Source organism: Festucalex cinctus, chromosome 1 (genome assembly GCF_051991245.1).
Source record: "Festucalex cinctus isolate MCC-2025b chromosome 1, RoL_Fcin_1.0, whole genome shotgun sequence".
Lineage (NCBI taxonomy): Eukaryota > Metazoa > Chordata > Actinopteri > Syngnathiformes > Syngnathidae > Festucalex > Festucalex cinctus.
The window spans coordinates 39040081-39053535 of NC_135411.1; the positions used below are offsets into that span (position 1 = coordinate 39040081).

A 13455-nucleotide genomic window follows, 5' to 3' on the forward strand; every position below is an offset into this window, starting at 1 on the left:
TAGCCGTTGCACTGTCCACTGATTAAAAAATAAATAAATAAATAAACAAACAAACAAACAAATAAATAAATAAATAAATAAAACGTAGTTGACATAATTTAACGTTTATGGTGGCATACATCATGATTTTTACTAATCGTTATTAAACGTTTTTGGCTGTCAAAGAGTTAATAATACTCATTATTTGTTTTTTGTTTTTGTTTTTTTTTGTTCCATAGAGCGGGGGTTCTTAACCTTTTTTACCTTGGGGCCCAACTTCTGTAAAAAGTGGCACGGGGCCCATTCAAAAATTATGATTTATGTTGACTTATTATGTTTTGTATTTAATAATGAAATTAAATCTAGTTATGGTTTATAAAATCATTATCAAATAACATGATACAATGTAGTCCTCAATGACATTTATATATGTGTGAAATGTGAATACTGTCACCCAATAAGATGCCCAATCAACTTCTCCGTTTTTGTGTGAGTTTATGTGCATTGTTTATTTATGTATTTATTTATTTTTAAACAAACGAGGCAGTGTAACCAGATTGATAATTGTGCTTCACTCAAGGGAGTTCTTCACATGATCAATCTGGGACTGCTCCAAAGTGATTTGCTCAGGAAAGGCGGGACATTCTGTACAATACTTCAAGCTGATTGGACGATGTGGCATCTTGTGCATGTTTGTTTTGACCAATCACGGCAATGGACGAAAATGTCGTCTTCTGTCTCGTCTTAAGGAAAAAACAAAAACCACGAACAGCTTTACCAGATAAAAATGTACAAAATGCCTCTTGCTGTTCAACATTCAACAAGGAAACGGTAAATAATTCTGCAAGAACAGAATTAATTGTAGCGTCCATTCGCCTATGTTGGGTTTGTTTGTTTTCTCGGCATCTCCACTTCCTGGTTTCGTCACAGCTGCATGTCCCGCCCTAAACAACACCTGATTGGTCCGACTTAAAAAAGGTCGGATGCAAACGGATCAGCGGGAGCGGTACAAGATGGATTCTCGTAGTATTTGTCAACAAATACTGCGGAAATTCAGCACGGTTAGACGTAGTGTTCACAGATTTTTTTTTCCTCCATGGCGGGCGGGGGGAGGGGGGGGGGATTCGTTTTTTTAAGTACCCTGCTACATGTGTACAAACCCTCATTTGAAAGCTGCCTGCGGCTGTTGCGGCCCAGAGTTACAAAACTGAAATGACTTTGCGGCCCACTACATGGCGCTCCATTGATGGTTAATATTCACTGCGATTTATTTGTTTCCACTTGTCGGATAAATATGTCAATTGTTTTCAGAGATTCTCTTTGCCATGATTGTTGATTACTTAAAGGGATTGCTGCTACTATATAGGGTCAATTGGACCATGTTCACCCGTTTAAGAGAGAATTATAGTTATTTTTTTTAGTTTTTTTTGTTTTTGTTTTAGTTTTTTGTTTTTTTTAATACTTACACACCCTCTAAATTGTCGTTGTGCTACACACTCTTTGATGAATTAGGTCCCCGGTTTCTTTAGCATTGTCGCTTTCATGTGTTACGCAATCCGAGTTATGTTATGTTTTCCTTTGTTGTAAGTTTCACTGTCTTTGTTTCTCTGAACTGTGCCTTTTATACTTTTTTAAATTTACTAATTGGATTACACCCCACCCCATGTTTGCCTTTTTTTGTTCTTTAGAAAAATTACTGTTGCTCACCAGTCTTGCCTATGTGCTTTAATTGAAGCCACCTTTTGCCTCCTCACTCAACCATGCGTTTTGTGACAACTTCATTTAAGCAAGCATAAAAGAACGAGTTATTTTGCTTTGGCTTTTTGAAATATTGCTTTCTAAAAGAAGGGGGTAGCAGAATTCACCAGGTACAGGTATTTTTGTCCAGCATCTAAGTTTGGCAGTTCCGCTGTAGATGGTTATGATGGAAGGATGGGTGGATGATGTGGGTTTGGATGGACAGAAAAATGGATGGTTGGTGATGGCTGTTAGTTGAATGGAAAGATGAATATATATACACTACAGTAAATTTATTGATGGGTGACCAGGTAGATTGATGAACGGCTTGATAAACAACATAAACAAACACACAATCACAATTGTGATATAGATGAAGAGGATGAGTTATGTTGTAATGTGTCAGATAATCCTGTCATTTTTTCCACAAAGGATTTGTTTCCTGTCAAAACAACTGGTAACCACCAGCTGTCTCAAATAGGAAAAGTCACAACCTTAGTGCTCTCTCACAAATACACAATTAGAATCCAGTTCCAAACCATTAATTTAGAAATGGCTATTGTCCTCAATAGTAACTGTAACTATTCAAAAATGATGTGCTGTTTTTCATTCACAAGTGAGAAACTGTGTCAACTGTATGACACAGATCATAAAACACCAAATTAATTCTGTATTAACAGTGGATAATGTATTCATGTATTTTCATTTCTTGCAAAAACGTATGTAACAATACGGCAATAATAGCAACAATTATGAGTTATGACTAACAGTGCCAAGCATATCCATAGTGGGATTGTTGATTTGATGGCACTACTGTACTGGAAAAGGATGTGAGGCAATACACACCTCGCACACGCATATACACACACAATTAGGAAAATAAAGATAATATTAAACCTACCGCGACTGAGTCACCTGCGTTCGAATTTGTCTTCAACTGAGCGGAGGTACAAATGGCGTCATTAACGGCAGATAATAGGTCGGTCACGGTCGGGGCGATATCAAGCCCTCGCTGTGTGCTCCCCTGTAAATAAACCAGTAGAAGCACGCGTAGCCGTTGTGCCCGAGCAAGACTCCCACGCCCCGGTCATGGCCGGGGATTTTCATGTCCTTGTCAATAAAGGAGTGGCGATAGTGCGAGCCCGAATGTCTCCCTATACCGGCAAAGGGTACGGCTTGACGTCTGGGTCGCCTCTCTGGCACTCGTCTCCTCCGGTCGAGGGGGGGCGGTGAATTATTCATGAGAGAGGTGTGGCCAATACGGCCCACTACACTACAGTTGTTCCAACAACAAATTCGGTGGCCTGAAGTGAAGTGTCAAGCAGCAACTGTCAACCCCTTGTGGTCAAAGTAGGGCATAGCGACTGATTCGTTTTCGTACAAGGGGCCCTCGAGTTACGACGGTGGCGACGTAAAGCAAATGTAAGTTAACGCGCCATTCGACGACACGCCAACGCAGTAGTAAAGTCATAATCAAGAGTTAATGTTTGTCTGAAAACACTTGTAAGCTAGGTCATAGATGTAAAACAATCAAACCCTAACACCAGAGGAAGGTCATAAATTGATCATTAATCATTGATTTTTTATTTATTTTTTTGTGCGCTGCACACTTTTTTTTATTTTTTTGTGCAGCGGTTAAAAGTATTTCATATGGAATGGCTTGAACAAGATATTAAACCCAGAAAACGTTAAATATTTAGTTAGATTTAATGCTGGGGGAGACTGTAAAAAACACTGGGGGGTTAATACTATTATATTACTACTATTCAACTGTTATTCAACATTTACTTTAAATGTAGCCTTTTGCATGAAATGTGACTCCACATTTACAGCACTGCACACACAACATTAGAGACACAATGAAGTAACCTTGGGGGAGTTAAGTGCCTTGCTGATGAGTATCATGGCAGGCTCATCATGGAGTCATACTTCCCGGTAAGCATAAATCATAAACAAAGTGAGTTATGCATGACATTGTGTTCTCTTTTATTCATATTCATCCAGGTTTAAAAAAATAATAATAATCTTCATAATCTTCATCCAAACTAAATGTGCACATTTCAAATTGTGTTGATACAGCTGAAAAGTAAACTGGGTCGAATGGTCACAACGCAAGCAACCATCAAATATTTGTTCAGGCAAGACCACTCAGTCACGTTAACTGAGATTTGAAGAGGATTGCTTTGAAATGGCAAGACAGTAGAAGTTGTCTTACCAGTTTCATTAATTGCAAGGCAAGCATCGTCTCTAAAATGAGTTAGCTCAAATGAATCACTTGTACTGTATGACGTAACACCACTCTTTTTCCCACACCTGTCACATTCCTCTCACGTTCCCCTTGCTTTTGTCCTGCTGTGCACTATTTATGCTTGGTAGTCTCCCTGCAGCTTCTCATTATTAGTTTGAACTCCACAGATTGGGTCTGTCATTTTTTTCCCTGGGCTTTTAGTGACTATACTGTATATCATCTACATAGCACATCAAGATCCCAACCAAGCGTTGTAGCACCATTTTGTTCAATTAGATGCAGGGATATCTGGCCATTTTATTGACAGTACTTCAGTCTTCAGCCATCTTTGTATACATTTGAGCTTTGAGAGCAGAACTGTACACGTCAAATGGGATAAATCCGACTTCAATCCCTCATCGAAAGCATCATAAGACCGCCATTTCGACTTGTGATGTCATTTCGGAATTTTCAATTCACTTGCCCCCTATAGGTTTCCCGTCCTGATCTCTACACAGAAGTGCAAATATATTTATGTAAAAACTCCAAAAATTGAAAATGTACCCAGTTAATCCCATTTTGATACTTTGATTTCTAATCCATTGAGGTGATGCTTAAAGGCAAAATCACATTGACCCAAATACTGTACTTCTGGACCTAATTGTATTCACTGTGCTCATTGTGTTGCGTACTGTATAAGCTTGTTCAGATCTGTATTTTATTTTGTACTGCAGGCAAGAGCACATACGAAACAAATCATGTGGGGTGGCAGATTAAAGATTTTAAAATTTGTAATGTTATATTTCAAAATGGTGTAATATAACAAATGTATAATAGCTGACCACATACACAGCATGTTAAGGAGAAAATCATCTTTTATTGACTCCCTGTGTTTTGTTTCATCTTCGGTCCTTTGAGTTTATACAGCACACATTAAAGGGAACCTATTATTACAATTATTATGGTTAGACTGTATAATTTTACCATGATTCATGTCCATATTGAAAACAACCAAAGTTTCATCTGAGGTCAAAGTAAAAAGCCCAGACATCATGGTGCTCTGAAAAATATTTTTCCTTCCAATTTCATGTCAAGGTGAATTTAATCAGTCAACTCTTTATATGGTCATTTACTCTAGGCACAGCTCACCCATTAATACAGGGATTGTGCCCCTTGGCAGCCTTCCATAAAGCAGCCTATCAGAGGAGAGTGTGCTTTTAAGGGGGGTGGGGGGGTCAGGTTGGGTGCTTAAAGAGGCAGAAGCTAAAAAGAGAGGAAGACAGAAAGCCAATGTAATGAAAAAACATTTTTCCAAACAGTAAATCATGCGCTACTACTCCAGCAGATAACAAAGAGCTGTAAACACAAATAATAGGTCCCCTTTAATAAGGAAAACACTGGAATTGTAAAAAGATTTGTACCCGGCAGTAGCAATGCATACAAAGTGAGACAGTGGCAGTGTGAACTGGTACAGAGTGGTACACAGTGGCACAAGTAGACATATTCAGATATGCTTGACATGCATTCATGATATCACAGTTGATTAAAGTGCCCAACTACAGGTTGACCATTTTTAAATACGAGTTGTTTGCTGCATTAAAACAACCCCAAATGTCTTTTATCACAAATGCTATGAACTATATTTGCTTTCAGCTGCAGTATTCATTTTAGTGAGGCTGTAAAATTGATTCACAAGTTGTTGTTTTTTTCTTCCCTGATGTGTGTTAGGGGGTGAGGGATACAGGAAGGTTGAGGGGAAATATTGATGGGGATGAAGGAAGAACTCCTGACAGTGTCAGCCGCTTTGGGGAGATAAAATATATCATGTATATACACAGACACAAGTAAATTTAAGAAAATATGTTTTGTCAGTCTGTCACAGCATCATTTACATACAAATACGCACACTGATTTTGCATAACACGCATGGCTTTTCACGAGAGAAAAATGCATAAGAGGGTTACCCCATAATCCTTCATCAAATCTGTTCATATCTGACAATGTCCTCTGACAGAGAGGTCTGACAGGTGCAGCTAAATAAAACTATTGTTTTTATCCAGAAACAAGAAAAAAAAAAGGTAATCTATACGATCTTTACAAAAAGACTGTTTAAAAGTGAAATATTTGACTTTAAATGCATCAAATCATCATTATCTTGACAACGTGACAATACTGTAGTTCTAACGGCATAATTTAGGCAGGCAAAAAGTGTCACTTATTCCATAATTCAACGCAGTTTAATATTGACATCTCTACGCGTCACCACTGAAGTTTATCGGTTCAGACATTCAGACTCCATTGATGAAATGTACAGTTGATCCACATCAGTCTTGTTGCATGGATGGTGCTGTGACAGTGCCACATACTGCCAAGTAGTGATGCCGTGCAATGCAGAGAAGTACACGGAGTGGAAGTTCACGGGGAGGGGGATCTAGCTGGGGGGCTCCGGCTGGGAGAGCGTACTGACATCGGGGACGAGTTAGTAGAATTTTGGCGCGTTGTTTCCTCCTCTTCTCTGCCATCTCTGTCTCTTCCCTTCACTCTTCCGCCACCTTGGCCCTCAAGTCCCTCCGAATTTTCCAGCATTTCCTGGATGAGCGGAGGCATGGAGCCGGGTATCTCCATTTTCAGTGTGATCACTCTTTCTGCTCCTAGGTGTCAACAAGAGTGGAGAACTTGTTTAAAAAAGAAACAAACAGCTGTGAGACCACAACATCATTTGTCATTTTAAGCTATTTGTGGATTTGCAAACCCATATTCTTAGCTTGGTTTAATAAAGCCCCTTGTCTTCCTAGAGTAGGGCTGACTGAAGGAGAAGTATGAATAGAATGTTAATGAGATGAGTGTGGGTGATAGGGTGACCAGTGTGAAGCTTAGAAAATGAGGAGAAGCTCTGGACTGAGTTGGACAATGTTGCAGAGCAGACCCGGACAATGGACGGCCCAGTCTTGATGAAGTAAAAACAAAATGTATATATATACTGTGTTAGCAATTTGTTTTTTCTAATCAGCAACTAGCAACAATGCCAACAGTGGTCCTCAGGTTAGCAACATTAAGACCAAAGAGGAGATTTATGGATGTTGGTGAGGGAAAAAGAAGAAGGAGGCCCCCCACAGCCTGCATACATGCTTTTAAAAATGGAGGGCAACAGAAGGAATGAATAATGGCTAAGCCCTGCTGGAAAGACTGAAAAGTCACAATTGATTCTCTCCCAAAAATATGTATAATTTCCTATAGCTGCCACAATATGATAGCAAAGCACTATTTATGTTTAAATTAAACTACTCAACTCACTACTACAACATAGTTCCTTGGCACCAAGATGGCTCCAAAGAAATACTTTTCATGCTGTGCCCCCCCCCCCCCCCCCAAAAAAAAGAGAAACAAACAAGAAAAAAAAAGGCAGCAAATAAGTAAATGTGTAGAAGAGGTAGTCCTCTAGTTACGAATATCTGACTTACGAACATTCACAGATACGAACAAGGGCTGACCCATGTCCATATATGCCATACTTCGCTCACAAGTTAATCTTTTTTAAGTGCGCACCACATCATACATTACGGTAGAGTACTGTACTAAAGTTGAATCTCTTCTCTGCCACAACTCCGCTGAGCAGCACCGCGCCATTTGTGGATCTCTCAACTACCTCTCTGCCCAGCCATGCACGGCACAGGAGCCACGGCGCACACACTCTTCATGCACCCAATATTGATGCCACACTGCGATTACATTTCAGAGGCTCTCATATTCATAGGATATTCATGAGAAGCAGCCCTCAGTCATCTTCTTTATTAGCATAGTAGCAAAACGTACAAAATCTCTTCAGCTTCAAAATCCCTTTAATCTAATCGGCGGTCGTATTCTTGACTCGTCATACGCGCCAATCACATTCATGTGCACTTCAGGGACAGTCTGAAAACATACTTTCCTGAGACTCACTGTTTCACCCAATGTGTAATGTCTTCCACTTCAGAAGCCTCACATGAACTCAACTCAATAACTCCTCCACCATCAATGTACAGTAAGCATGTTTGTTTTGTCTTTATTGCATTGTACTGTACTGTGTAAAAAATCAATTAAATTTACTGTGAGAAAAAGTGGTTCAGATAATGGTTGGATGATGTAATGTTTTTTTTTAATTTAATTTATGTACTGTATAGAAAGTATAAAAAAGTTTTTGGTTAGCATGGAACCTACCCTTCACGCTGATACTCCTGAGGTCGGTAATCTTCATCAGGATCTTCGGGAACATACAAGGTCTGTCAGGCCTCCTCCTCCGGACATACAGCTACACAAACAGGGGTGCAACAAAAACACATCTCTGTTTTACATTTGACATTGTAGTCTTTGGTCAAGAAAGTTAGAGAATATTGAACAGCATGCATTCATTGTTTGTTTTTTTGTTTGTTTTTTAATTAACAGTCAAACTTGGATATGTCCTCTTTTGGTTAAAAATAATAATAAAAAAAAAAGTAAGAAAAAAAAAGTAAGAAAAAAAAAGTACTATAGTGCTGCCTTAGTAAAGTCGAGGGCAAAATTTCAAAAAAGACAAGATCAGTAAGAAAATAAAGAGGATTTGTAATTCTGTTGCTGTTTAAAAAAACAAAACAAAACAAAACATTGTTATGCCGATGTCAGACTACGCGATTTTTTTGTCTTACACATTACCCGACAAATTTGCTCCGTGTCGCGGACGGGGCGTGTAGTCACACTACACGTCTGAATGCGACAAGACACCAGCCGATCATTGTGTGTTGTCTTGCCAAGCGAGACGTGTCGGCCACTGTTTATCGGGGAGGTGGGACAAAAAAAAAAAGAGGCAAGGACAGGGAGTGTTTGCGTGAATGGAGCACGCGTGGGACAAGTGTGATGTGAGCGCATTGCTTGTGCTCCGTGCTCCGCAATAGTGTTTAAAATATGATTTAGTAGCCAACACTGTATTTTAATTTATTTAGGCCTACATGCGCCGGGGTAATTATAGCAGATTCTGTTCATTAATTTGCGGGATGACATCTTGTTTTATTATTTTATCAAACACTGAAATATTATATTGTTTGAGTATTTTTTACTGCTTCATTTATTCATTTGACTTGTTTTAGTACAGTGCATTGAATAGTAAGCCACTCACTCCGAGGGGAAAAAAAACAAAAAACTTTCAAGTGAGAGCAGGTGACAGTTAAGGCGGCGAGGCCTGGCCCGACTATATGAAAATGTGATCGATCCTCACTATGTGTCCATCCCTACTCATATGCCCAAATCTCTGAAATTATTAGAACAGTAACAATATATTTTGGTCCTCTATTCACGTCGCCATTGCCTGACGATGGTCGCATGCAGCCGCAGTGCTGCAGCAGGGCGCTTTTTTTTTCTTCTTTTTTTTTTCCCCGCCTCGAGATGCACCTGTCTGGCCCCATCCCATGAAATATCCAGGGGATAAATAAATAAATACATAAACGAATAAATAAACAAATGTATACATAAATAAAAAGAGCTATAAAGTGCTGTTCAGTGTGTGATTGACGTTTCGTTCCCTCTCGCTATTGATCAATGCTTCGGAACCAAACGGACGACGACGTAGGTATGTCACATTGTGCGTCAAGACGAGCAAAAATTCTAACATGCTAGACTTTCGTCGTGATGGTCGTGAACCGTCCCGGCGACCAATCGTTGAACGTGTCACACTACGTCAAGACAACCCAAAATCGTTTACGACATGCCCCGTTTGTCCGCGACACGTCGGTCGGGCTAAAATCGGGCTGTTTTCGTGTAGTCTGACATCGGCATTAGGTTGCAGTAAAGATTTTATGACAGCTACAATTTGATCCTGCCATTAAAGATGCATTTAACCTGTATTTTATGTAGAAAGATGTTTTGAAATATGAACATATTCAAGCTTGACATCGGAACAGTGTTCTTCAATTGAGTTGAATGTGTTTGTATACATCAGGAAAGGAGCATAACATGTCCCCTTTAACCATTACCGGCCAAAAAAACATGTGCTCATCTATCTCAAATTAATGTCAAACCTTCAGAGCTTCCAGCATTGGCTCCTGAAGAACATCCACCTTGTCAGACTCCTCCAGTTCTTGACGGTCTGTTGGACACACACAAACACTTACAATGAATACACTTGATCAGTTTGACAACATTTGACTTGACAATTTGACAATGACTTAGGAGTTTAATTCATTCCATGACCAGACTCTTCATATAGTAACTTGTTTATAAAATACATTTTCCCCATTGCAATGAATTCAAATATCATTCATTTGTTCCTGCCACACCCAAAACACCATCATTTGTTTCGATACGCATTTTAATAAAAAATAGCACTGTGAATGCAAAGAAATAAACTGGCTTCATAAATTGAATGAATGAATGAATGAATGAGTGAATGAATGAATGAACACAATAAAAAATTAGCATTCTGTACATACAGTAGTAGTAAATAAGATCAGGAGCTGCAGACTTTTGTCATTCCTATTCAAATGAAATCATTCCAAATGAAAGTTGTCATGGCCTGGGCCGCATGCGCCAGAGTTCATGACCTGTTAGGTTCCTGTTATGCGTCTGTTTAGGTATTGATGCAACAAGTGTCTGTTTACAAAACGTGATGTTCGTGATGTCGACCTTTAATCCTTTAAGTGATTTCGGGACCTATGTGATGTCGTTCTTTAGTCCTTAACAATTCACTGTCTGTGGGTGCAGCCTGAGAATTGTGTGTGGTTTGCCGGATTATTGTCCAACTGTCCTGTGTACAGCGTTTCTGAGTTTCTGCCTCTTGATGTGAATAAATGGAGAAAATCTTATTTGTGTCTGCATTTGGGATCCAAACCTTTCAGTACACAACAAAAGTCTCCAACATTTTACAGCTGCAGTACCTCCACAGAGCAGGCAGATGGCGCTAAGTAATCCAGTTTCTGCATCATCCATCTCCAGCGGGAGCAGCTGGATGGCGAAGGAGAACACCAGGTCTGTGAGCGGCCCAAAGCCGGCGTTGTGCATCTGCGTGCGGTTGAGAGTCAGGCCATCTGAGAAGGTCATGGTGTCCTGGTCGGGGGTGTAGCGTGTGCAGATCCGCAGAATCTGAGACAAAAAAAGGAGATGAAGTCAAGACGGCCTTCGAAGTTGAATCCTTAGTTTGCATTTGTTGTCCAACGGACCAGTATGTCGAGGCAGGCGGCTTTGAGAAGAGTGATCTGATCAGCAATGGTTAACGTTGTGAAGCCGGGCAGCTGTTTGGCAAATTCCACTGTCTTTATAATGCATTTGGTGGACAGTTCACTAAACTTGTCCCAAAGGTTGACATCCAGAGGGACACGATGATCAGCGCTGTTGCTCTACAGTCAGGAAGAATAGAGATCAAAAGGCATAACTTACATACAACATACACTTATTTATTGTGCTTTTAGAAAAAAAATGAGCAATTTTCTGACTGAAAATATTGAGTGTGAGTACCGTAGTGTACTTCCCCAGCTGACCAAGAGAGGGAAATGTGTCTTGGTGTGCACGGCGAACTCGCTCAATCATCTGCTCCGTTTCTGCCGACAAGACGTAGACCTCAACCTCCACGTGTCTCTTCTCCTCCTTCTTCTTCTTCGTCCGGTCATTTCGGACCACTAGTCACAGAATGTAACATTTCAAAACATTTTTGAAGCTTTGTCTTAGCTCAAAAGTAAGGAGAACTGACTGATAATATTTAGGAGTCATTATAAAAAGATAGATTTCACTTAGCCAGCCTTGAAAGTAAATGTGGCCCATCAATAAACTCAAAACTTCAATCTGAATGTACACTGAGTAACCACATCATCATGACTACTCGCACAATGTAACAATATCCAAGTTCAGTGGAGTACAAGTTACTGCATTATACTGAGAGAAATTTCTAATACTTTATTGGCCTCATTTAGGTACATTGGAGAGTCAAAAATTAAAAGTTGTTTTTGTATGATGCAGCAAAGTTCTCAACCACTCTATACTATAGCCACAACAATAAACACATTATTTAGTGAATACCCAATGATTGTGTCAATACCAATTGTTTTTTTCTTTTGTAATGCACATAATTAGATTGTGCAGGTGGTCATATAGTTGTGAGTGGTGAATGGTTTTATTTTGTACTGATTTAGATCAAGGAACTACTTAATATATACAGTAACTGTTTACCAAAAACGGCCACCAGATGGCGACAAAAGCCAACACTAAAATGTTTTTGAGTTTAACATTATTTTCCGTACTAGTGTCAGTACTGTGATAAAACTAAAAATCTTATATGTTATATATCCCCTATACATTTGTTTTAAGCATTTTAATAAGTACATATGCAATAAACTCACACTCCTTGGACATTCCAACATCCAGGCATTTCTGCAGTCGACAGGATTGACACCGGTTGCGTGTAACTTTGTTTATGACACAAACTTTGTCTCGATGACAAGTGTAAGCCATGTTTTTCTGGATGCTCCTTCGAAAGAACCCCTAAAACAGATATGGCACAAAAGTGACCTTTAGCCACTGCTTGAATATCTTGGGAGGAGAAAACTTGGACTGAAAAATGTGTTTTGAATGCTCGTAACTCTGTGGATGATAAGGTGGAACAGGAGTGTGGCCCAAGACCAACAAAAACGCATAATGGTTAACAAAGTAAATACTAATTGCATGTAAAGATTGTGTGTGTGTGCGTGTGTGTGTGTTTATTGGATTAGATAAAGCTAAGAGGATTATTGATCCTAGGGGAGGTGTAAAGGTCATGGCCTCCACCATGACACATTATGCAAACGACCTGCCGACTCCAGCTCTGTGTAAGAGACTTCCCGCAGATTTTGCTGTTGTTGCCCAGAGTGTTGTGATTGTATGAGTTTGCGTACCTTGCAGCCCTCGCATGCGCTGACTCCATAGTGGTATCCAGAGGATTTATCCTGACATACAAAGCAAGGCTTGTAGATGCGCGGCGGAGGTGGTGGAGATGGGGGGCTTGTGACCAGCAAATCTTCTCCAGAACTCGTGCTTTCAGTTTCTATTGCTGCAAGGCGTGAACAAAAATTGAGTGTGACACTAATTCAATTAACTTTCTGCGAGCAGATGATTCACCTTTTGCTTCCTAACTTACTTAGAATCTAACTCGGTTACAATTTGGACACATTTATTTGGCAGTGACTGTGCCAGTGTTTTGCGATGCTTACACTATGTTCCTTCCAGGTGGCGGGATGGAGTGCGATGGGGAAACGTGTTGGGCCGTCATTGTTATGGGTGCATGTCCAGATTTGTAAAACGTCTAAAAATTTGTCATGGTAGTCAAGGTGTGGATTAGTAATGTAGTCGGCCGTAGTATAGTGGAATTTTGTTTGAGAATCCTCCGTTCTACTTATGGTACATTGAAGGCTTCAAATGAATTTTGACAGAATTTGAGATTCCAGGGTGCAGAGGTGCATATATAGCCAAGCATTGCTGCCTCCTTGTGCTATATGAAAGGGAATATTTTATGTTTAATGAATTTACTCATTAGTGTCCTT

At 39.8% G+C, this 13455-nt stretch overlaps 2 protein-coding genes across 3 annotated transcripts in view; both read right to left on the reverse strand.

Moving 5' to 3' along the window:
• The window catches only part of tanc2a (tetratricopeptide repeat, ankyrin repeat and coiled-coil containing 2a), a 57282-nt gene extending 54338 nt beyond the window's left edge, over positions 1-2944 (reverse strand). The window contains exon 1 of one of the 2 annotated variants that reach the window (XM_077534877.1): positions 2632-2944. The gene's annotated coding sequence lies outside the window, so the exon portion shown is untranslated. Of the gene's footprint in view, positions 1-2617 lie in introns of both variants that reach the window. The other variant, XM_077534867.1, reaches the window with a different exon arrangement.
• A 1856-nt stretch (positions 2945-4800) lies between these two features.
• LOC144027405 (retinoic acid receptor alpha-B-like) overlaps positions 4801-13455 on the reverse strand; it is a 28866-nt gene continuing 20211 nt past the window's right edge. Inside the window, exons 2-9 of the mRNA XM_077534893.1 lie at positions 12811-12965; positions 12280-12421; positions 11402-11562; positions 11107-11283; positions 10825-11029; positions 9970-10037; positions 8141-8231; positions 4801-6594 (exon numbers count right to left, since the gene is read on the reverse strand). Coding sequence (XP_077391019.1) covers positions 6359-6594; positions 8141-8231; positions 9970-10037; positions 10825-11029; positions 11107-11283; positions 11402-11562; positions 12280-12421; positions 12811-12965 — 1235 coding nt within the window. The 3' untranslated portion in view covers positions 4801-6358. The remainder of the gene's footprint in view (positions 6595-8140; positions 8232-9969; positions 10038-10824; positions 11030-11106; positions 11284-11401; positions 11563-12279; positions 12422-12810; positions 12966-13455) is intronic.